The sequence below is a fragment of the Meles meles genome, chromosome 16, assembly GCF_922984935.1.
Source record: "Meles meles chromosome 16, mMelMel3.1 paternal haplotype, whole genome shotgun sequence".
NCBI classification, from domain to species: domain Eukaryota; kingdom Metazoa; phylum Chordata; class Mammalia; order Carnivora; family Mustelidae; genus Meles; species Meles meles.
Window position 1 is genome coordinate 24,924,237 of NC_060081.1, and position 25,715 is coordinate 24,949,951.

General features: G+C 45.1%; 1 protein-coding gene across 2 annotated transcripts in view; it reads right to left on the reverse strand.

The window, feature by feature from the left end:
- The window catches only part of SLC3A1 (solute carrier family 3 member 1), a 34,436-nt gene extending 10,144 nt beyond the window's left edge, over positions 1 to 24,292 (reverse strand). Inside the window, exons 1-7 of one of the 2 annotated variants that reach the window (XM_045980671.1) lie at positions 23,793 to 24,292; positions 19,387 to 19,566; positions 19,115 to 19,269; positions 15,290 to 15,415; positions 3,749 to 3,868; positions 1,771 to 1,895; positions 22 to 217 (exon numbers count right to left, since the gene is read on the reverse strand). In XM_045980671.1, coding sequence (XP_045836627.1) covers positions 22 to 217; positions 1,771 to 1,895; positions 3,749 to 3,868; positions 15,290 to 15,415; positions 19,115 to 19,269; positions 19,387 to 19,566; positions 23,793 to 24,210 — 1,320 coding nt within the window. In that variant the 5' untranslated portion in view covers positions 24,211 to 24,292. The remainder of the gene's footprint in view (positions 1 to 21; positions 218 to 1,770; positions 1,896 to 3,748; positions 3,869 to 15,289; positions 15,416 to 19,114; positions 19,270 to 19,386; positions 19,567 to 23,792) is intronic. The other variant, XM_045980672.1, reaches the window with a different exon arrangement.
- Between the last annotated feature and the right edge of the window lie 1,423 nt (positions 24,293 to 25,715).

Consider the following 25,715-nt stretch of genomic DNA (forward strand, 5'->3'; position numbering starts at 1 on the left):
GACTCAGGCATGAGGACTTACCATCCAATTAGGCCATTTTCCTTCTGGCATGTTTTCCATCCAGGATGTGATAACCTCAAACACACTGGTCCCAGAAGGAGTGTTTAGCTTACTGAGATAATTGTTGAAGGGAAAATCTGCTTCTTGAATAAAAGGCAGCCCATAGTACATCATGGTCCTGTCAATGCTCTCTCCATAGGCTTCAGTCCCCATGAACCTGGAAGAGTTGGCAGGGTGCAGTGTCCTCAGGGCCTGTCAGAAGACTGGGGAGCATTCTGCAGCTGCTTCAGTCCGCCTGACTTAACCATATCCGGCTGGGCTCACTGGGAAGCATCATCAAGCCAGATGGCCAAGTAATAGCATGCTGGGCCACCTGGATGATTTCTCATGGACAATAAACCCAAGGACTAGCCTAATACTAGGCTGTGTCTAAGAGTTAAAGAACACATTTGAATCTCAGTCAATATGGTTCTCTCCTTCCTAAGTGTGATTAAAACTCAGTAACTTCCATGAAGACTTTATCAATTCTCATCGTTCTGCTTGGAATCTATAGTGTATGTTTGCGTATCATGTAAGGGGGTTTTCCCCAGAAACCTCTTGTACAGGAATCCCTGTAATGTCTCACTTTATTATTGGGGTGCACTCTAGGGGCGCCTGGCTGGCTCAGTTGGTAGAGCACATGACTCTTGATCTTAGGGTCATGAGTTCAAGCCCCAAACTGGGTGTAGAGCTTACTTAAAAGCAAACACTGTCAGGGAAAGACACATTAGCCTCAGTGACCACATCAGTGCTGGCTTTACATGTTTGAGGTAAGTGCATACTATCTAGAGCCCAGGTGTTTCAGTTCCAGTCCCATTCCTGCCATTACTACCCGTGTGACCGGAGTCTCCGTTTCCTCATCTGTAGAATGGAGATAGCAATCAGAGGACCTACTTTAAGGAGGAGAAATTTCTTTATTTCTGTTCATGCTATTGGGTGATTTGTATACACATAGATTTATTGAGTGTTTATTATGTATTAGTCCCTGTTTTAAGTGTTTCGCCTACATTGTCGCATGCAGTCTCACAAAACCCTGATGCGGTGTTGCTGTCACCTTTTCATTGATGAGAAAATGGTACTTGTGTCAGCAAACCAGTCCAGGGTCACACAGCTGTTACATGGAACGCTACCTTAGGTCCATCTGATTCCAAAGCAAACCACTGTGTTAGCAAACCACTGTGATCTACTAGCAGCTTAGCTGAAACATTTGAATTCATACTGTATCCTGGACACTGACAGACCAAATAGTAATGATAAAAAGAGAATACTTGGGTGCCTGGGTAACTCAGTGGGTTAAGCCTCCCCTTCAGCTCAGGTCATGGTCTCAGGGTCCTGGCATCGAGCCCCGCGTCGGGCTCTCTGCTCGGCGGGGAGCCTGCATCTCCCTCTCACTCTGCCTGCCTCTCTGCCTACTTGTGATCTCTCTCTGTCACATAAAAAAATAAAATCTTTGAAAAAAAAAATACTTAATGCTAACATTTAGATTATATGCTATCTTTTGATTTCCTGTGAATTAAGTACTGTGATGGGCATTATTTTACAAAAGAAACTGGAAATCAAAGTTAAGCAACATGAAAGAATACACTAGGCCCTGGCATAACCAAATTATAATACACTGTAGTCACGGGGGTTTGTTAAATAGTTTGAACCTCTTGAGAATGCCGGCTGTGAAGGAGTAACTTCAGGTCACACCCTATGCCTCTGAAGAACAGAAGTGTGTCTTGTGATTACCTGTATCTCCCAGGCTCCCTGCTGTACTGGTCCATTGTTTGCCGGAAGCTCCGGACAATGTCATGCATTCCCACTTGCGTGGTGGTGAAGTCGTGGTACAGCTCCCAGTAATGTGTCACTGTGTCCTTTGGAGACAGAAGAGCATAGCTGCCATCATTTCCCATGTCAGATGTCCACAGCTGGCCTTATGCAAATATCGACCGTGTCTTCAAAGGGCTCAAGCCAAGGCATACAACCTGATGGACGATCCTAGGACTTTGACTGGGCTTTGTGCTGGAGAATAACATTCGTGAGTAGAACTCACTGTTACACCTATGCTTGATCTGCTCACAAAATTTCTGTCCAAAGTGTAATGGCTAGAAGTGGTAAAGAACCATTTTGCCAGGGTTTCAGTAATTATTCCTGATACTCATTCTGTGTCTTCCTAGGGTTACAGTAATCTAGAATCCAAAGTGAAAGATTTATCTAACACAAGTCAAGGTTGTAAGTCCTGGGCTGGGACATGGACAGGCTGGACAGTGTAAACCTGCATTGCCATTCATTCAGTGGATCCCTTTTTAGTAGATGAACTTGCTAGATCTAAAGTTTTGGGAATCTTAGCTCTCTACCTGAAATAACTTTTCCTTTAGCTTTTTCTTGAATGCCACACAAAACCTATTGTTCTGATCATAACTGGAAACATATGCCTTTCTTACATTTCATCACAATTAGCAAGGTTACTTTGAGATTTCTTCTCCAAAGATAAATGCTTCTCTTTGGGACTAACTAATAAAACACTTTCCAGCTCCTTCATTTTTCGTATTGGAAATCATGTGCTTTACCCACCCCACAAAAAATAGCCTTTGGTTCTTGACATGCTCTCGTAATTAGTCCCTGCCTTGCCAGCTTTTCTTTGGTTAACTGATTGGGTTTAATGAGATTGCCCATAAGTCTGTTACTCAGGACAGAAGCTAGATATTTGGTAAGAACAACAATTTCATTTTATTTTATAAGAAGGGCATCGTGCTATAATTATTTAAGGGTTTTTTCACTAAACATTACACAGCTAATATTCACCCATATTGTGTGTCACTGTAATTCATTTATTTTGACTGATGTATACTATTCCATTGTGTAAATCTACAAATCCATTATTTTGAAACCCATTTTAGGACTCCTGTCTACTTTGCCATTGAACATAGAGTGTCTGTAGAGTGGTGGTCAGAAGAGCACAGTGGCATCCTGGCTCTCATGCCAGTGACATGGGGGGAAAGGTGAGAGCCACTGATGTGGAACCATAAAGAGCCCAGACTCTGTAGTGAGATATGCTTGGTTTGTAATTCTATGTATCATCTCTGCCACCCTTGAAAAATTAACTTCTCTAAGATTTCCTAATGAGGATCATGAAATGTCTCTCATGAGCTGTTGCAAGAGTTGAATAGACTGTCCTAACACACAGCATACAATAGACACTCCAGCAAGTGTTTGTTCCCTTTTGTGTGTCCTTTAACGACTCCAGAAGCACCTGAGGAATTACAGGCCTCCTCACTGTAGCTTGAATGAGATGATAAAATCACAGTGAGTAGTTATAGCTGTTGGCAGAGTCCAGTGTCCAGCCCTCAGAACCCTTGTCACCGAAGTACTCAAGGATGCCCTATACCAGAGGAACCAATGGATGGAAACATCTAGGCATATGGATTTGAAACTCTTGTACTTCCTGAAGAAAGTGATTGAAAGCACTTCCTGGAGGGCCACCTGGCTGCGCTCCATCAGTGGAGCATGTGATGACTGGTCTTGGGACTATGAGTCTGAGCCCCATGCTGAATGTGGAATTTACTTAAAAAACAAAAAACAAACAAAAAAAACTATGCTTTAAATTCAGATGCATATATTAATAAATTTAACTACATTCTCATCTCTGGTCATTGGTGTCTCATGCTGAAAAAAAAAACACAGATGACATTTTCACAAAGGGGGGAAAGGAATGTTTTAACATTACCGGTATTTGAGCCTTATTCACTTGGGCTTCATCTCTCAGATGCTCTGCTTCTAGAAGAAATTTAACAGCATCGAAACTAAAGCCATCAACACCCTTTTGGAGCCAGAACTGTATAATTTCCTAAATACAAAGAAGCAAAATCCTTTGATTACATTATCATCATAATGTTTAATAAAAGTGTGTGTCTATAATGACTTCCCATCATAAAACAGCCAAATCTACATACAGAACAAGCACAGCACTCACATAGTATATAATTTTTAAAGATTTTATTTATTTATTTCACAGAGAGAGATCACAAGTAGGCAGAGAGAGAGGAAGGGAAGCAGACTCCCCGCTGAGCAGAAAGCCTGATGCGGGGCTCGATCCCAGGGCCCTGGGATCATGACCTGAGCCAAGGTAGAGGCCTAACCCACTGAGCCACCCAGGTGCCCCTCACATAGTATATTTTTACCTGTTAGGCATAGCAGCAGTGTCTTTTTTTTTTTTAAGATTTTATTTATTTGACAGAGATCACAAGTAGGCAGAGAGGCAGGCAGAGAAGAGGAAGGGAAACAGGCTCCCCGCTGAGCAGAGAACCCGATGTGGGGCTCGATCCCAGGACCCTGAGATCATGACCTGAGCTGAAGGCAGAGGCTTTAACCCACTGAGCCACCCAGGCACCCCGCAGCAGTGTCTTAATATAACGAACTCGCAGTAACTGCATGAACGGACTCCCATACTTCCCTCAACTTCGAATCCAGAATGTTACACTGGTAACTATGCTATGAGCACATTTACAAAGCTTAAACAATCACTCAAAAGGAATGAAGCCACAACGAAAGGACTCAGGAGAAAATGGGAACATATCTTTCTCCCCTTACCCCCAGTTCCTTAAAGGTCACTCCAAACAGAAAATAATCAGCTAAGCATCAGGTCATGAGGGTTTCTTCCATCAGACTGAGAGATTCTAGAAGGAAAGACTGTAGTTTTCATGTTTCCCTTGCCTTTGACATAGCACCAGGTCCTTGGTGAAAGTACACAATATCAAGCCCAAGTTAGTCCAACATGTTGTGATACTGTTGGGACACTAAAAGTACATGTTCCCTGGCTTCAGGGCATCTACAGAATAGTGGGGGACACATGAGACAGGAGAGAGTTACCTAATAATGCAAGGTGGGTGTATGTAGCTCAACATCATGAAAGGAGATTGCTTTGCAGGGTGTCAGAGCTCCAAGAAGAATGAATTTAACATGAGCAGACATACCCGGAGAAAGAAGAGCTAGTTCTACTTTGACCAGTGGGAGTTTTCTCAGGGAGTGAGATTACAATGAACATTCTGGACTATTTGTAGGACAGGATGGCCAAGCACAGAGGCAGAGACTGACTTGGCCTATATCAGGGCAGGTGGAGGACCAAGTAGCCTTGGAGAGCCTAAGGGCTTGGGTCTCAGCTCCCCACCCCTCCTAGCTGGCCCTACTCGAGCACCAACCACAAGCTGCCCTTCTGCAAAGGAAGAGTGGCTCTCCTGACTTTGCTCAGCTCATCCCTTGCCGAATGGAAGGTTTTACAGGAACGTACGGCATTAAAACACAAAGTCCACAATTCAAAGTACTAGATTCAAGTACCGAATTTATGCGGGGCAACAGACCCAGAGCTCCCAAATGAAGACTATCCCCAAAATCACACGTTTCCTTTGAAGTCTTTCTTGTATCTACATGTGAATATGGGGTCTCCAGGGTGCTGCCATTCAAGGGTCTTGAGAGTTCCTTACAGGCTACATGCAAGGGTTAACACTGCTGAGGTCAGGTCCCTTTAAGGTGACATTTTTAAATAACAAAGCTTGAAAATGATTTTCCAGTCAAAGAGCAGACTGCTTACAATCTTAGCATGGACACAACTGAACCAAATAACGTTAAGCTGGCTCTAGCCACACAAAACCCACAAGTTTGTTCTCACTATCATCTTACTCTTACCAAATTCATTCATTTGGTATTGTGTTCCCGTTATAGGCCAGGCACTTAGCTAAGCCCTATAGCCATGAGCAAAATACAACAGACCTGGCCCTAGGTCTCTTGAATTTATTTAGAATCCCCAAGTAGATATCAAATAGTAACGCAAAAATATTTAAAGCACAGATAGATAAAGCTTTAAAGGAGAGGAACATGGTAGTACAGAAAAGGTAAAATAGCAGGATTTGCCCTTGAGGTGAGTGCAGCAGGATGGCAGGAAGTGAGAGCAATGGGTTCGGCATCGAGAGAGAAGTCAACAGATATTAAAGCTCCCTTAATGTGTTCTACCCTGAAGAATGATCTCAGTGGCCCCAAGGGTCAGTTCAGCGTGAAGCTAACAAGCTTTAAGCCTCAGAACCCCTCACTTACTTGGGCCCCTTCCTGCCTACCTTCTTTCTCCATTCTAAATAAACACTATAATTTTACACTGTTTTTTTTTTTTAAAGATTTTATTTATTTATTTGACAGAGAGAGATCACAAGTAGACAGAGAGGTAGGCAGAGAGAGAGAGAGGGAAGCAGGCTCCCCGCTGAGCAGAGAGCCCGATGCGGGACTCGATCCCAGGACCCCGAGATCATGACCTGAGCCGAAGGCAGCGGCTTAACCCACTGAGCCACCCAGGCGCCCCTTTGGACTTCTAATTTTACACTGTTTTAAGAAGGTCCCAAATTTTCACAAGCTTCGGACCCCGCACAACCCGGATCCACCCCCAGATGGCGCTAGACCGGAGGGGGCCAGCTGGGGGCAGGGCGGGAAATGACACCAATAGCTGTAATCCACCCAAGCCACCTCTGACAAAAATGTGGGGAAACATTAAAGGCCATGTCGTTGTAAACATTAAGCTTTGGGGCACTTATTTCCTATGAGGGATTTGGGGGGGGAGGGAATCTGCTTTCTTTGTGGTATCCCCTTTGGGAATAGTTAGCCTTGCTAACCACTGACCCAGCCATAAAAAATGAGAAATGTGTACCCAACAAAGGTTTCAGGCCCCAGCAGGGATTTTCCACTTTAGTCCAGTAAGAGATACTGTCATTGTTTAAGGAGATAAAACAGTAAAAGCTGGGGGCACCCGGGTGGCTCAGTGGGTTAAAGCCTCTGCCTTTGGCTCAGGTCATGATCCCAGGGTCCTGGGATCAAGCCCCACATAGGGCTCTCTGCTCCGCAGGGAGCCTGCTTCCTCCTCTCTCTCTGCCTGCCTCTCTGCCTAGTTGTGATTTCTCTCTGTCAAATAAATAAAATATTAAAAAAAAAAAAAACAGTAAAAGCTGGATGGTTATTGAGAGTCATTGTAAATGACAGATAATTCAAAATTTGCTCTTGAAAAATAATTTGCTTTGTGCTATTTATTCTCCCAACTAGGTGAGAAAAGGGAGCTCCAGACCTTAATCGTTAACCCTCTCTTTACTCCAGTTAAGCTCTCCCAGGGTGCAAGGTATGGAAATGGGCACAGAGCCTAGTTCCGCCAGGTCTGGGTGACCCACCAAGGCGCCATGGGACTCCTGGGACGGTACATTGTGTCCCCAATTCCTGTAGCACTCCCATGACATCACAGAGTCCCCATTTTTCTACTGGGCACTTTTCCATTCTTTTCTCCTTAACTCACTGCTCTGAGTAAAAAAAGGAATCAATTAAACATTACTAATATCCAAGTTCACAATTAAGGCAAACCTTTCCTTGTGAAGTTACTGGGCCCATTTGCCTGAAAAGCTTAGTCTGGGAAATAGAAAAGCTCTGCTCTTACACGTGGTGTGTGTAAGACATCATCTTGAAACTGACATAACCCCGGGGCATCCATCTTGAGCAGGAAGGAGAAAGTGTAGGATACTTTAGAAGTACAGAAGGAAAAACTACATCCTCTGATTATAAACAAAGGAAAGAAAACAGACCCTACTGATGTTCAGAAATCTTAGCAAAATTGTTGGCTCACTCCTCCAAGAGCAGGGTATGACAGAAGGATCAAGCGCTCGGGATCCTGCCCCGTGCGGATACCGTCCCATCTCCCCACTGTGCATCAGCCTCAGGACCTCATGAACCCACCCTGGACTAAAGGTGTTGCTGCTAGAGTCCATTCACATGTGGGTCTTTATATAACCTGACCTCTCTGCAGAGTTTGACACTGCTGACCAAACTCATCTTCCCGAAAAACACATATCCCTCGGCTTCAGGATACCGGCTCCTCATTTGCCACTCTCCTCTGTCTACTCTGCGGCCCTTTAAATATTAGCACTCTTTGGGGCTCTTACGCTCCATTTCACAATAGTATTTACTCATTTATCTACCCACGTATTGATTATTTAACAAGCACTCAAATCACAAGGGACACAATGACCTATATGGCTTATAGAGGTTAAAACACTTACCCCAGGGCACCTGGATGGCTCAGTCAGTCAAGCATCTGACCAGCTCAGGTCATGATCTCAGGGTCCTAGGATGGAGCCCTGCGTCAGACTCCTTCTCCCTCTGCCCCAAGCTCCCACCCCCGCTCATGTTCTCTCTCTCTCAAATAATAAAATCTTAGAGTAAAATAAAACACATCTCCCCAGTCAACCCTACAATGTGTATGCCATTACTGTCCCTATTTTACTAACGAGGGATCTGCAGCCCTGGGAGATGAAGTACGATCAAGGTCATAGAGTTAGTAAGTAGTGGCATCAGAATTAGTACTGTCCGGCACCCCTACCCATTTCCTCTGCTTTCTCCTCCAAACCTGCCCCACTCAAACCCCTTCTGCAAAGTCATTGACTTCCAAAATGCAAATGGAAAATGATTTCCAGGGCACCTGGGTGGCTCTGTGGGTTAAAGCCTCTGCCTTCGGCTCGGGTCATGATCTCAGGGTCCTGGATCCAGCCCCGCATCGGGTTCTCTGCTCAGCAGGGAGCCTGCTTCCTCCTCTCTCTCTCTCTCTCTCTCTCTGTCTGCCTCTCTGCCTACTTGTGATGTCTGTCTGTCAAAGAAATGAATGAAATCTTTAAAAAAAAAATTATTTCCCTAAGACCTTGTAAAGCCAACTCCTCACCTTGCCTCGTCCCCCTCTAGTCTCATTGAGCCAGCTCTCTCTCCGTATACCATGTCCCAGCCATATGGATGACTCCAAGCACCTCCAGTGTCCCTGATCCATGCCCTCCCTCTGCTTGAAACCCTCCAACCCTCCGCCCAAGCCTCTTCACTTGGCTCCGCCCTACTCATCTATTAGGTATCACTACACCCTCTGAAACTTTCCCTGATCTCCCCCACTCATGTCCGGGTTAGCTGCCTGCCCCGTGTACTCCAACCATCACCACCACTCAGTACACTTCACTGTAATCGCCCGTTTCATTGTCTCCCTCCCGCTTTGGGATAGAAGCTCCAAGAAGGCTACAGCGCGTGTCTAGCTTGCCAAATGTCCTACCCCTGGCATGTGGTCATTACCGAATACACACTGTTCAATGAGTTAAGGATTTATACCCAAGTGCCTGGCGCAGAGGAGGTGCAGTAATGGCCCAGGTATTATCTGCAAGCATAAAGCTGGTTTATTAAGCAGGTATGAGTCCATTTTATTTTGGATGGAGCTGCCGACACCATGCTCAGTGGAGCAGAGCTGACATTTGCAGTCTAGGTTCCGTCTTAAACCAGAGGGGTGGAGGGTGGGGGAACCCTCTGGGCTCCCTGTCCCCAGCTGCCACGAACATGCTAACTCCCCAGGATCCCACACTCCAGGGCTCAACCTTTCCACCTGGGGGGATCAGGGTCACACCGACACAGTTCAGGCAGAGGGCTGGGCTCTCTACAGTCTTTCCCCTGCTCTGCTGCTAACCCAATGGGTCATTTCTCCTCTCAGTTCCTTCATTTGTCAAATAAGGGATTTGAGGGCAAGTAAAAACCAAAGTGACTACAAAACACTCTACAAATGTAAGCCCCCATCTTCTCCAAGAAGGCTTCTTGACACTCAAGCCCTGAGAGATTCAGGGCAGAGCCAAGTCCCCTGAAGGCCAGCGCAAGGGGGAGTACAGAGAGGAGGGTGCTCTGTGCCGTGTGTCCCCTGAATGCCAGCCTCCCGCTGTGCCAATAATCTGAAATCTGACGGGAGCCAGAGCCAGATGTCTCCAGGAGTGCTGGCGTGCAAACAGGAGTCATCCCAATGCCTCCCACACCACAAACTCCCTGAGTTGCAAATTATTAACCTGCTTAGCTCTCCTGCAGAGATAAGAGCTACCGAGGGATAGAAGGGTATTGGAAAGTCCCCTTCATGCAAAAAGCCTTTTCAGGAGCAAAGAGCCTTCCCTTAGAGCTTCTCTGCCTTTCTTATCTATTGCTAATTCCAAATTTATACCAGCCTTGCAAAAATGTCCAATCTTCAACTGGGGGCAGTAATGATTCATCCCAAAAGGACTCTCATCCTGTTGAGACTAGTAAATAAGGCACCTGTTCACACACTCCACTACCTGGAGGCCTGCAAGGGAACAGCTGGATTAGTCAAAAATAAATAAATAATTAATGTACTGGCTGGCACATTTTGTCAAAATTGACCACACTTGTCTGAACATCTCCAGACCATCCATCCCTGTCACCACCAGGAGCCTGGAGAAATCCACGGCTGATAAACCAACCCGATTACACTCACATTTATGAATTTCCAACTGAATCCCCTTGAAAAGACTATCTAGGAAAAGTGAAGCAGAGAGACAGAACCAGCTTGGCCTCAAGTCAGAAGTAGCATGGTGGGGAAGAGCATGGACTCTGGGTTTGAATCCTGCTCTGTCACTTCCCAGGTGGGTGACTTCCCCTCTTCAAGCCTCGGCTTCCTTCTCTGTAAAATGGTCCAGCTATCTCCTAAGTTGGGTTTGTTCTGATCATTGAATGAGATGATCCAGGTAGAGCACTTGGCACAAAATAAACACCCAAGAAGTGTGTGAGGGCAGATCGGGGAGAAGGTGCAAATGATCTTTGGTGATGGAGAAAAGAGTCCACACTCCACCAAAGATGTTTAAAACTAATCCCTAGTCAGTAGCTGTGTCTGTCACCCTTCACCACTCCCCAGTCCCAATGGGACAAGGCTGCCCTGACTTGATGCCTACTTCTAGAACAGATCCCAAAGCAATTCGTCAAATTCTGGGAAACGTCAAACATGTATAGTAAAAACAGCCTTAAAACTAAGGAGTCTAGGGGCGCCTGGGTGACTCAGTGGGTTAAGCCGCTGCCTTCGGCTCAGGTCATGATCTCAGGGTCCTGGGATCGAGTCCCGCATTGGGCTTTCTGCTCAGCAGCGAGCCCGCTTCCCTCTCTCTCTCTCTGCCTGCCTCTCTGTCTACTTGTGATTTCTCTCTGTCAAATAAATAAACAAAAATCTTTAAAAAAAAATGAAAGTACTATCAAAAAGATACATGCATCTCTATGCTTATTACAGCATTATTCACAACATCCAAGACAGGAAAGCAGCCCAAGTGTCCATCAAAAGATGAATCAATAAAGATGTGGTGCACACACACACGCATGCATGCACACACACACACGCACACTGGAATATTACTCAACCATAAAAAATAATGGGATCTTGCCATTTGCATGGTCCATTTGCATGGACCTAGTGGCTATTATGCAAAATGAAATAGGCAAGCCAAGGAAAGACAAAATAGAAATTAGATGGTTCTAATTTCCCTTATATGTGGAATCTAAGAAACAAAACAATAAACAGAAAACAGAAATTTAAATACAGAGAACAAACTGGTGGTTGCCAAAGGGGAGGTGGATAGGAGATGGGTGAAAGATAGAGAAATGCAAGTACCCCAAATAGCCAAACAATCTTGGAGGAGAAGAATAAAGCTGTAGGACTCATGCTTTCCAACTTCAAAACTTCCTAGAAAGCTACACTCATCCAAACACTCTGCCACTGGCACGAGAACAGACCTACAGTTCAATAGAGCAAAACTGAGTCCAGAACCCAACCCTGACATTTATGGCCAACTGATTTTCAAAAGGGTTCCAAGACAGTTCAATGGAGAAAGAATAATCTTTTTTTTTTTTTTAAGACTTATTTATTTATTTATTTGACAGAGAGAGAGAGAGAAGGGAGCACAAACAGGAAGAGAGCAGGCAGAGGCAGAGAGAGAAACAGGCTCCCCACTGAGCAACGAGCCCCACGCGGAGCTCGATCCCAGGACCCTGAGATCATGACCCGAGCTGAAGGCAGCGGCTTAACTCACTGAGCCACCCAGACTCCCCAAGAATAATCTTTTTTATGTTCATTTTTTTAAAAGATTTTATGTATTTTGTTATTTTGTAAGTAGAGAGGGGGGAGTTGGAGGAGGGACAGAGGGAGAGGAAAGAGAGAGAATCTCAAGCAGATGTCTCCCTGACTGCAGAGCCTGCCACGGGGCTTGATCCCAGGACTCTGAGATCGTGACGAGCTGAAATCAAGGGCTCTCGGGGTTCTCGGGGCTCTTGGGTGGCTCAGTTGTTAAGCGTCTGCCTTTGGCTCAGGCCCTGAGCCCTATGTTGGGCTCCCTGCTTGGCAAGGTGCCTGCTTCTCCCTCTCCTACTCCCCCTGCTTGTGTTCCCTCTCTCATTGTGTCTCTCTTTGTCAGATAAATGAAAAAAATCTAAAAAAAAAAAAGGATGCTTAACCAACTGAGCCACCCAGGCACCCCTATTTTTTTTAAGATTTTGTTTATTTGAAAGAGAGCGAGAACATGAGCACAAGCTGAGGGAGGGCAAAAGGGGAGGGAGAACAGACTACCTGCTGAGCAGGGAGCCCAATGCAGGTGCCCCAATAATAATCTTTCTAAAACACAGATAATGGGGGGTGCCTGGGTGGCTCAGTCAGTAAGCGTCTGCCTTCAGCTCAGGTCATGATCCTGGGTCCAGAGATGGAGTCCCTTGTCAGGGTCCCTGCTCTGCAGAGAGTCTGCTTCTCCCTCTGCCCCTCCTCCCATTCATTCTCCCAAATTCTCTCCGACAAATAAATAAAATCTTAAAAAAAAATACAAAACCTTGGGGCGCCTGGGTGGCTCAGTGGATTAAGCCGCTGCCTTCGGCTCAGGTCATGATCTCAGGGTCCTGGGATCGAGCCCCGCATCGGGCTCTCTGCTCCACGGGGAGCCTGCTTCCTCCTCTCTCTCTGCCTGCCTCTCTGCCTACTTGTGACCTCTCTCTCTGTCAAATAAATAAATAAAATCTTTAAAAAAAAAAAAAATACAAAACCCACACATAACTGGATAGCCACATGCCAAAGAATTAAGTTGGACCCCCACACCATATATAAAAAGTAATTTAAAAAAATGGATCGAGACCTAAAATGTAAAAGTTGCCGCTATAAAAGTCAGAGAAGAAAACATAGGAGAAAATCTTCAGGACCTTGGGTTAGGCGATGGTTTTCAAATGACACTAAAAGCACAAACAACAAAGGAAAAACATAGATAACCTGGACAATTTAAAACTTGTGCTTCAACAATCATCATCAAGAAAGTAAAAAGACAACCTACAGAATGGGGGAAAATTGCAAATCATGTATCCAAAATATATAAAAAACTCACAACCAACAATTTAAAAAACCAGATAAAACAATTTTTAAATAGGCAAAGGATTCAAACAGACATTTCTCCAGCAAAGATATAAAAAAATAAACTACAGGGGCCCCTAGGTGGTGCCTGCCTCCCACCCAGGTCATGATCCCAGGGTCCACATCTCGGGGCTCTTCCTCCCCACTTCCCTGCCTCTCATGCTCTCCCTCCCCCCAACTCAAATAAATAAATAAAATCTTTTTAAAAACGTACAAAATAAAAATAAACTATGAGCACATGCAAAGATGCTCGACATCACTAGCCATCAGGGAACAGCAAACCTCAGCGAGACACCACTCCACACCCACTAGCATGACGGTCCTCAAAAAGACGATAACAAGTGTGGCTGGGGACGTCGGGAAGTCGGAATGCTCACGTGGTCAGCGGGAGTGGAAAATGGTGGCCACTGGGCAGTTCCTCAAGTTGATAAATATAGACTACAAACAGATACATATCATTGACATATAGGTAAGATATTATAGGATCTCGTTTATACAGAATGTCCAGAACAGGCATATACACAGAGACAGAGATAGGAGTGGATGTCCCCGTGCTGGGGGGCGGGAACTTGAGCGTGGAGAGTGTCTGCTAACAGGTATGGGGCTTCTTGTTGGGGTGAAGAAAAGGTTGTGGAACCAGCAGTGATGGTTGCACAACCCTGTGAAGGTGTGAAACTCCTGAGTCATACTCCAGGGACCCACCAGCTCTCTAATCCGTTCAGGTCCCCTCCCTCCCTCCCTTCGGCAGAGCACTACCCCACTAACCTAAATTCCTGCCCACTGTCACCATAGCAGCCACAACAGAGCTGACACTTACCCTGAATTCCGTGTGGGGTATTGTTGGAGCCGCCACCCTCCACCCGCCACCAGGTGTGCTGACAGGAAATGTCCGATGAGGGGCTGCCGAGGGAGTTTCAGCAGCTCAGCATGCAAGCTCCGAGGGATCACCCCCACCCACTTTGGGGATCTCAGCCCCTCACATTCCCTCATGTCACTCCAGTGCTCTGGTAGGCTTGCCAGATAAAATATGGGACGCCCAGCTAAGTTTTCATTTCAGATGAGCAACGAGTAACGTTTTCGTAGAAGGAGGTCCCAAATGGCGTGTCATTCATTGTTTATCTGAAATGAAAATGGCCTTGGAGTCTTGCATGCTTATTGGCTCTATGTGGCAACCGTCCACACCCGCCTCCAGGTCATTTCTGAAACACACGAAGCACACTTTAACCTCAGGATCTTTGCACTGGCTTATCCTTCTGCCTGAAATTCTCTTCCCCCAAATCTCCACAGGGCTCCCCTTCAAACTTCGGGTCTTTGTCCAAACAGGACCTCAACATACGGAGGTCTCCAAACCAACTTCTGCCGGGCACTCTGATATTCCTTCCCCTGAGGGACAACCTGACATGGTCTATATTTAGTTGCTAATTGTCTGCCTTCCCCTCGGTTTACAAGAAACTCCTTGAGAGCACAGTTTCTTTTATTCACTGCTGAGTTCCCAGGGCTTAGAACAGGACCTGGCACGGAGCAGACAGTAAGTGAATATTTACTGAGTGAATACAGAAGGGCTGGGCATGGGTTATCTCCTCTACTCTTCCAAGGAGCCCATGAGACAGTACTGCCATCAGCCATGTTTCATAGACGAGGGACTGGAGACACAGCAAAGCTAAATACCTCATCCAGGGGCCCACCGTAGCCAGCAGTGGGGCTGGGTCCAGATGTCGGTTCAGACACCAGAGTCCACGCTCCGCCCACCTCACTACATCGGCTCAATGTCCCAGGCAGAGGGGCACCTCGGGGCAAAGGTACCAGGTATTTGGCCTCCATCCCCTGTCACCTGTTCTGGGTGAGCGGGAGGAAAGAACCACCACCACCACGTCTATATTTGCATCAGACTCCGTAATCACAGAATTCAATCACAGTGCTTGGATTTGCCTGAACACTTACTGTTCAACATCGTGTGTCAAATATCCACTTCAACGCCCATGCAATGGCGAAGACTGTGTGGGTATCTGTACTCACTTTTATTTCTTCTTGCACGTCAAGATTGTGGAAATTTAAATCAGGTTGCTCTTTCAAAAACTGGTGGAAATAACACTGGTTTCGTACTTGGTCGAAGTGCCAACTGGAGTTTCCGTATACACTTAACTAGCAAACAGAAACCAGCAAGTCACTTACTTAGCATTCATACAATGGTTCTGCCCGCAAAGAAATGATCATTACCATTCCCGGCCCTGTGCAGGCTGAGGCACAAATCCTCTGAGTTTTCCTTCTAGGGAGAACACTGGATAAATCAATTCCTTAAAATGCCACCCGCTGGCCTAGTGCCGCACAAACGTGGTTGGGATAGATCTGTAGAGTAGAAGCTGTTCATGACAACCGGCATGGTAAACCAATGCTCTCAACTGCAGAACAGGCCAAATTAAAGAGCCCACATTTCTAGCATATTTTCTTGAACCTTCTATCCAGGCTCGGAACTCCTGTTTGTAAAGTGATGGAGAGAAAGACACATTCCACTGGTCTTGGAGGGGTTTTTTTTGTTTGTTTTGTTTTGTTTTAAATATTTTATTTATTTATTTGTCAGACAGAGATCACAAGTAGGCAAAGGCTGGCAGAGAGAAAGGAAGGGAAGCAGGCTCCCCACTGAGCAGAGAGCCCAATACCAATCCCAGGACACTGAGATCATGACCTGAGCAGAGGCTTTAACCCACTGAGCCACCCAGGTGCCCCTTGGAGTTTGTTTTTTTATTTATTTGTCTGAGACACAGCAAGAGAGGGAACACAAGCAGGGGGAGGGGCAGAGGGAGAAGCAGGCTTCCTGTTGAGGAGAGAGCCCAGTGCGGGACTCAATCCCAAGATCCTGGGACCATGACCTGAGCTGAAGGCGGATGCTTAACTGACTGAGCCATCCATATGTCCCTGGTCGTGGAGTTTGAATCCCCACAGAGTGAACATTTAAATTGTATCTCAGAAAATTATTAGAATCATCCACTTAAAAACCCAACTAGCTCTCAGGAATAAAAGAAATCTGGCAACTTCTAGTGTTGGTGCCCAGCAGAGTTTGACCCGGGGACTGATCTCCTCTTTCGAGGAGTGCTCCCATCTGTGACTCCAGATCCTGATTTGAAATCCTTTTCAGTCACCTGGGCTCCTTCCATGTGACCATTCCTCAGGGCTCCTGCTTGGGCTTTTGTTCATTTCATGTTAAATAGAACATCTGGGGGCCGCCTGGGTGGCTCAGTCATTAAGCATCTGCCTTCAGCTCAGGTCATGATCCCAGGGTCCTGGGAGCGAGCCCTGCATCAGGCTCTGTGCTCAGCGGGGAGTCTGCTTCTCCCTTTACTGCTCCTCCTGCTTGTGCTCACTCTCTCTCAAGTAAATAAATAAAAATCTTTGGAAAAAAAATAGTTCATTCCTTTTATGGCTGAGTAATATTCCATTGTATGGCTATATACAGGGTATTTATACATCTCTCATAATACATATCTTTTTGTATGTATCAACTATTAGGCTATAAAAGAAAAAAAACCTACAATGTTAGCTACAGTGGAGAACAGATGGAAGGATAGAAAAACTGGATGCCAGAAGAGGAGGCTGTTACAGTCCTATCAGGAAGAGATAAAGCTTTTATCTATTTATTTGAGAGACACACAGCATGCGGGGGGGGGGGGGGGGGGGGGGGGGGCAAATAGATTCCTTGTTAAACACAGAGCCCATCATGGGGCTCCATTCCATGACTCTGAGATCATGACCTGAGCTGACATCAAGAGCTGGATGTTTAATCAACCAAGCCACCCAAGCACCCCTGGGTGGCAATTTTTTTTTTTTAAAGATTTTATTTATTTATTTATTTGACAGACAAAGATCACAAGTAGACAGAGAGGCAAGCAGACAGGGGGAAGCAGGCTCCCCGCTGAGCAGAGCCCAATGCGGGGCTCGATCCCAGGACCCTGGGATCATGACCTGAGCTGAAGGCAGAGGCTTTAACCCACTGAGCTGGGTGGCAATTTTTAAAAGCAGATGGTGCAGCTGGACTGTGCGGTCATTAGCCCTCTCATTTACTGGCTGTGTGACCGAGGACACAGTGCTTACCGTTGCCCATCTGCAAAACAGGAACTAAAACCTAACTCACAGGACTGCAGGGTAGGTTAAATGAATGAATATGACACACTTAGGCCAGAACCTGGCACATAGGAAGTGTGGCAGTAAATGTTTGCTAATATCATGATCATAACAAGCGTCCAGACTGGAGAAAAGAAAAATTAAGGAGCTAAAACTGCCAGGATTGCTGATGACCTATTCACCAGGCTGCATACTAGTACTATTCATTCAAATGGGGGTATAAGAGGTTGATGGGGAGAAGACTACACTGTCAGCCTCAACACATGTCAATTCTGAGTGCCCTTGGTTCATCTAAAAGTTGATGCCTAGGAGCCAGTCTCTGTTTGTGGAGAAGGTGCGGAGAGTAGAGATCCAGAGGATCGAGGGCAAAAGGCTCTGCAGAAAGCAGGAGAGATGGCGACAGAGGGACTGGCCTGAGGAAGGGGTAGAGTTGCCAGATAAAAATAAGACGTACAATTAAATCTGAATTTCAGGTTAACAATGCATTAATTTTTAGTATAAGTATGTCCCAAGCAATACTATATACTAAAAAACTACACATTGTTTATCTAAAATTCAAATGTCATTGGGCTTCCCAGATTTTTATTGGTAAGTCTAGAAACCCCAGACAAGACCGTCCTGGCCTCTGCCATTGAAGAAGTGAGTAGGAAGAATGGGAATAGGAGAAGCAAGGTTGGGAGCCTGAGTGGCACAGTCCGGGTGGCACAGTCAGTGGAGCGTCTGACTCTTGGTTTTGGCTCAGGTTGTGACGGGGTCATGAGATCAAGCCTTGCATCAGGCTCTGTACTGGACGCAGAGCCCGCTTGGGATTCTATCTTCTTCTCCCTTCACTCCTCTCCCTCGCTGTCTCTCTCTCTCTAAAATAAATAAATCTTAAAAAGAAAAAAAAACATAGAGGCAGCTTTGATGACTTCTGCTCTCCCTTTGAAGTAGAGTTTGCTGCTGAGCATGATAAGATGGGGAGATCACAGGTAGTATATTTGAGAAGGGGGGGGCTGAATAATAAAATTCCCAAGAAGATGGGATGGCTCAGTTCATGTGGGGACAGTGAATGTGTGAGGTCTCCAAAGGCCCAATACCAAGGTGCAGGGGAAGAGAAAGTGGATGGGCAGGTTTATTTATGGCTAGGGCTTTATTGGACAGGGGAGTCACAACATCAGAAAGGCAAAGGGGTCTGGAGAATAAATAGCAAGACAGTTACAGACCTAATGGGACATGGAGTCTGAGACGGGCAGAGTGGCAAGTGAGGGAAGGAGAGGCTAATAGGAAGTACAGGTTTTAATTTGCTACAATATATCTGTTCTACAATGAAATATAAAGTCCAAATCCAAATGATTAGGAGGCTTGGGTAGTCTAGTTCTATTTCTTTTTTTTTTTTTTTAATATTTTATTTATTTGACAGAGAGAAATCACAAGTAGGCAGAGAGGCAGGCAGAGAGAGAGGAGGAAGCAGGCTCCCCGCAGAGCAGAAAGCCCGATGTGGGGCTCGATCCCAGGACCCTGGGATCATGACCTGAGCCAAAGGCAGAGGCTTTAACCCACTGAGCCACCCAGGCACCCTTTTTTTTTTTTTAAATATTTTATTTCTAGTTCTATTTCTTTAGGAAACTTTCCTCTTACGCAAAACAATATCCATTAATTTTTTTCCTTAGAAGGACTTTATAAATAACCAGTTGAATCACTGAAAATCTGTTCCCTTGGTAAATCAGACGAGTTGGTACCTACCCAGTTGTTGGGTGGTATGGTTGTGCCACCGTCACGCCTACAGTCATGCCAGATGTAATAGTCCGTGTACTTCCCTGTCCGATTCCGACTCAGTTGAAACCAAGCATGTTTATCACTGGTATGGTTTGGTATGAAATCAATTATTAATTTTAAACCTAATGGAAGTATTTCAAATGTTGAGAAGAGATTACTTTAGAATAATACACACCAGTTAAGGAGAAAAACACTTTAACCCCCACCACCCGTCCCCACCCACCTGCCACTCAGTTTACCTTTATCATGTATGGCTGTAACCAGATTCTCAAAATCTTTCATCGTTCCAAAAATAGGATCAATTTCTCGGAAATCTTCAACACCGTGACGGAAATCTTTAAGGGATGATTTATAGAATGAAGTAATCCAAATAGTTTTTATATTTAAACTTGCAATGTAGTCCAGTTTCTCTTGGATACCTAAAGAAAAAAGTTAAGGCCATGAAAAATAAAGTTGGGTTTCTTTCTTTTTTTTTTTTTAAAGATTATTTATTTATTTATTTGACAGACAGAGATCACAAGTAGGCAGAGAGGCCGGCAGAAAGAGAGGAGGAAGCAGGCTCCCCGCCAAGCAGAGAGCCCGATGAGGGGCTTGATCCCAGGACCCCGAGATCATGACCTGAGCCGAAGGCAGAGGCTTAATCCACTGAGCCACCCAGGGGCCCTAAAGTTGGGTTTCTTTAGTTGAAGGATTAAAAATAAAACCAACATGCCTAAAGTTGAATATTTATATTGAAACAGAAATATTTGGAATTTTGTTGAATTTGAGTGCAATTCAAATAGAAAGGTCTAGTTCTACAAGCAGCATCAAATCGTCTTCCAGCAATAACTTTGACATTTAACATAAATGTAGAACATTTTAAAAATCTACGTGTGCATTGTTCCTATATTATATTTAAAACTAAGGCTGGGGCGCCTGGGTGGATCAGCCATTAAGCGTCTGCCTTCAGCTCAGGTCATGATCCCAGGGTCCTGCTCAGTGGGAAGACTGCCCTCTCCTACTCCCCCTGCTTGTTTTCCCTCTCTCTCTCGCTGTCTCTGTCAAACAAACAAATAAAATCTTTAAATAAAGTAAGATAAACAAATAAAATAAAACTAGGGCTATAGGGGCACCTGGGTGGCTCTGTTGGTTAAGCATCTGACTCTTGATCTCAGCTCAGGTCTTGATCTTGGGGGTTGTAAGTTCAAGTCCGGTGCTGGGCACCTATGGAGCCTACTTTAAAAAAATCAATTAAAATAATAAATACGGGCGCCTGGGTGGCTCAGTGGGTTAAGACTCTGCTTTTGGCTCAGGTCATGATCCCAGGGTCTTCGGATCGAGCCCCGCATCGGGCTCTCTGCTCAGCAGGGAGCCTGCTTCCTGCCCCCCGCCCGGCCTGCCTCTCTGCCTGCTTGTGATCTCTGTCTGTCAAATAAATAAATAAAATCTTTTAAAAAATAAAATAAACAAAAGGGGCGCCTGGGTGGCTCAGTGGGTTAAGCGTCTGCGTTCGGCTCAGGTCATAATCCCACAGTCCTGGGATCAAGTCCCACATCCGGCTCCCTGCTCAGCAGGGAGTCTCTGTCTCCCTCTCCCTCTGCTGCTCCCCCTGCTTGTGCTCTCTTGCTCTCTCTGTCAAATAAGTAAATAAAGACTTAAAAAAGAAAATAAAAATAAAACCAGGCTACAGTATTAATTTATTCTACACATGGTTTTTGAGCACCTAATCTAGGCCGGGTGCTGGGCTAAGGGCCAAGGAACAAAGAAGAGTAACGCGTGGTCTAGGCTGCACCATCCAACGGGACAGCCCTGTGCCTCATGTGGCCATTGTTGAGCACTCGCAATGTGACCAGTGTGACCTGAGATGTGCTATGAGTGTAAAACACTCACGGGATTCTGAAGAATATAAGAATGTAAACTATCTCATTAATATTTTTATGTTGGTTGTATGTTGGAATGATACGTTGGTTTAAGCCAAATACTTTAAATGAATATATTAAGATGGATTTTAAATTAAAATTAGATTTTTTTAAAGAGTTTCTCTTTAAGTAATCTCTACACCCAACGTGGGGCTTGAACTTACAACCCCAAGATCAAGAGCTGTGTGCTCTACTGAACCAGGCATTATTAATTTAATTTTTTTAATTTTTTAATGTTTTTATTTAATTTATTTAATTATTTTTTAATTTTTTAATTATTAATTTAATTTAATAAATTATTATCAAAATGAATTTCTCCTCTTTCTCTTTTTTACTTGTTTGAATGTGGCTCCTAAATAATTTAAAATTACCTATGTGGTTCACATTTTATTTCCTTGGACAAGGCTGAAGCCAGGAATTTATACAGAAGAGAATTCTAGATATGGCTATATAGAGACATGGGAATGAAACTCTTTGTACTTGGAACCTTGTAGGATAATTAGCAGATAGTGTGGTTTTTCTGTGTGGCTCTGGTTCAGAGTCCTAAATGCAGATCAGAGACTCGAGTGCAGTATTCAATCTCCAGTAACTGTCTGTGGGGCCCGTATGTGGCTTCCTATAATCAGAGCCACACAGCAAGCTGGAGGTCACTGAGACCAAAACACAAAGCCCTCTGATTCCTGGCTTGGGAGCTCTTCCCCTATGACTGGCTGCTTATTTTTGTCCTCCCTGTACCTCAGTTCCCCCATTATAGGTGTCTGTGACACCTCCAAGACTGTTCTCAGCCAACAAAAGGATTTTGATTTAAATAGGAACAGCTATACAATTTATCTTAAGAATAGGCCACAGGAACAGGATATTAAAAATAAAGGGTCTGGACAGACACAAAGTAAACAAGGAATCCCAGACCCTCACTCCAGGGGCAGAAGGCAATCACCAAAACACAAACTGAAACCCAGAACGGTTTTGAATAGTAACGAGCAGATCCCCTCAACCTCAAGTACAAAGACCTATTGAGTACAGGCTAGTCCCTCCAGGCAAAGGTACTAGAAACGGCAATTGTAGGAGCCGATGAGACCTTGCCCTGTGCACTGGAATTTGGGCTGTATCAGAAGATTACAAAGGGAGGGCAGGAAAGGGGAAGTTTATCTTTGGGTTTGGGGGTTTTAGCTCTATTCTGTCAAAACATCACTCTTGCTAGGCAATTCCTACACCTAGGCAAACAGGTGCTAAAGGCCTGGCGGGATGGGGGGTGTGCAAGGGAAGTCACCCAGATAGCTTACAAAGCACTATCAGAGGGTACTGGAAACAGTCCAGAGCCTTGCGGGAGCTCTGGGGAGGGGAGCGCATGTTCTGAGCAGGAGGCGAAGTATAAGATTAATGCAGAAAATGGGTTTCAACTGCACCTTGAAGGACAGATAATATTTCAATTGGTGAAGACACAGGGAAGATACAAAAAAGAGAAATTTAAGTTCCTATTCGTAAAACTTTAAAGTTTTAAAGATTAAGTTTTAGATTAAGATTAAGTTTTAGATTAAGCTCATCCCCAGGTCCCACACTCTATTAAATCATTGTTTTATTTTTTCAAACTAAGTATTCTAATAAAAAATTATGTTATTTTGTTTGTTATCGTTACCCTGAACTAGGGTGACTGTGTCAACCAAGTTGCCCAGGACAGTTTCAGTTTATGCCTGCAGTCTGGCAAAATTTTACTTTTAAAAGTGTCCTGGGTGGGCAGGGGGCGTGGGTGGCTCATTTGGTTAAGTGTCCGACTTTTGATTTCAGCTCAGGTCATGATCTCAGGGTCTTGAGATCAAGCCCCACGTGGCCTGGAGCCTGCTTGGATTTTCTCTCTCCCTCTCTCTCTGTTCCTCCCCTCCCTCTCTAAAAACAAAAACAAAAACAAAAAACAACCCCAAAAATCAAAACAACAAAAAGAAGTATCCTGGGGGCACCCGAGTGGCTCAGTCAGAAGCCTATGCAACTCTTGATCTCAGGATTATGGGTTCAAGCTGCACCTTGGGTGTGGAGATAACTTAATAAAATCTTAAAAAAAAAAAAAAAGGTGTCCTGGTTTGAGCAATAAAGTAAAAGGATATTCTATACATAACTCACTTGGAAATTATTAGCGTAACTTTTAAAAAAGTAATTTTTTACTTTGTGTTTCATTTTGTTTTTACTAGTAGGAATATTATTTTAAATAATCCTCAAGTCACGTACTGTCCAACACACCCTGCTCATGCCTTTTTCAGTTTCATCTTTAAAGGCTCAGCCTATACCCTTTAAAGACAAGGCTTAATTTTTTTCTACATTATTTATGCTTTATTCACTAATAAACTCTCAGCCAGATTACCAAAGTAGGTCCTGCATATACTGGGAAACCAATTCCAAACGGGCACTCTGAAGAAATGAACTGGAGGGTGCACAGAGGCAGGAAGCAAGCGAGGAGGAGGTCTGCTCCATGTCAGAAGTGAACATCGATTAGCTAAGTGTATGTACTTAGTGGGCAATAAATGAAACAACTCAGGGGGGGCTCAAAGGCCTCCGGTAAGCAGCCCTTCATCCTGTGAAGAACTGCTGGGCTGTGCTGAACGGCTTTTCAAATATCATAAACAAGGAGACACTCAGTGTGACCAGTCACAACGGAATGTGCTTAGTGCACAAGTCAGGCATAATTCGGTTTTGAGGACTGAGAGCCATAAAGCAACCTCATCCCGGCCCCACCCAAATCCAGCCTCTGCACCTACCTCTCAGGTCTCCGTTCCCATCCTGGTCACTGTCCTTGAAAGACCGCGGGTAGATCTGATATATGGGCCCCGCCTGCCACCAGTCCAGGCACTTGGGCGAGACGGCGATGATGACTATGGTGGCCACAGTGAGCATGAGCACAGAAGCCACTGTGAGCCAGAAGAGCACCTCCCGGGGCACCCGGTAGCGGGCCTGTCTGGAGAACTGGAACAGCACCTCTTTGGGCATGCCCGCATACGGCCTGATGCCTTGCAGGGCCGGCTCGGCGGGGCTAAGGATGGCCACTGCACTGTCAGACGGGCTTCCCAGGTCCGGCTCCTTCTCCAGGATGTCTTCGTTCTGCACAAACCCGTTGTTTGTCCGGCATCCCCGCAGACTCATCCCGATGGAGTCTCTCTTGCCTTTATCCTCAGCCATGTCCGACGGCCTGATCCCTTCAGTGTACCTTCCTGCATTAACAAAGCTGGAGAGGCGGCTGACTGAAATGCTTGGTGGTGTTAATGAGCTTTTGTGGTTTATAAATAAACCTGGCTGGACAAAGTCCAACCAAACAAGAAAGGGTAAAGGTAAAAGTGGTTTAAAAAAATTCTCTATACATCAGCCCTTGAGGCTGTTGTGGCTACAGTCCTAACACTGAGGGACTCAGCCCTGGATTGGGACAGGGGCATGGAGGAGGAGAAACTGAAAAAGGAGGCAGGGTTCCACCGCAATTTAAGATGTTACTCGGTTGAGTGCGCTGATGTTCGCAGCGGCATTATTCACAATAGTCAAAGGGTGGAAACAAGCCAGGTGTCCATCAAGAGATGAATGGACAAAATGTGATCTGTGCATACAATGGAATATTACTCAGCTGTAAAAAGGAAATCCTGTTGAGGGTTACAGCATGGATGAATCTTAAAAACACTATGCCTGGTGAAAGAAGCCAGTTAGAAAAGGACAGATTGTGTATGATTCCACTTCTGTGAGGCCTCTAGACTCATTCATGGGGACAGAGAGAGGAGGAGGAAGGGAGATATGGGGAGTCATTGTTCACTGAGTACAGCGCTTCCATTGGGAGGATGAAAAATTTCTGGAGACAGATGGTGGTGACAGTTCACAACAATGTAAATGTGCTTGACACCTCAGAATTGTGCACTTAAATAGTTAAAGAGGTAGATTTTATGTTAGATTTTACCACCATAAAAAAAAAAAAACAGCTTGGGGCACCTGAGTGGCCCAGTGGGTTAAGCCTCTGCCTTCGGCTCAGGTCAATATCTCAGGGTCCTGGGATCGAGGCCCACATCAGGCTCTCTGCTTAGCAGGGAGCCTGCTTCCCCCTCTCTCTGCCTGCTTCTCTGCCTACTTGTTAACTCCCTCTCTGTCAAATAAATAAATAAAATATTAAAAAAAAAAAACAGCTTAAAAATGTTCATTTTAGCTAGAAAAAGAAACAAATCGCTGAATTTTGCAAGGGGTAACAGGCCCTTCTTTATGTTTGGTTTTGAAGGTCTCTTTTCTTCCTACAAATCCAAGAGGAAGAATGTCTGGAGACAGGGAACAATGCTTTGTTACAGAAGCGAATTTCATTCTATCTCAGGCCAACCATATAAATAAGCATTTGTACACTCCGCTGGACCTCAGGTGCCCTCAGCCTTGTTTTCTGTTTTTCAGTTTCCATTCTTGGAAGCATTTTCTGAAGGTGGGGGAGGGGAGATGGGGAAAAAGGATTCTATGTCTTGCAAGTTCAAGGGCTTAGCTAGAGGTAAATATAAATGCACTAAATACTTGTACTTCAGAGTTATTTAATCGGGGCGCCTGGGTGGCTCAGTGAGGCGGCCAACTCTTGATTTTAGTGCAGGTCATGATCTCAGGGGTTGGGGATCGAGCCCCTGAGTTGAACCCCATGCTCAGCACAGAGTCTGCTTAAGATTCTCTCTGCCCGG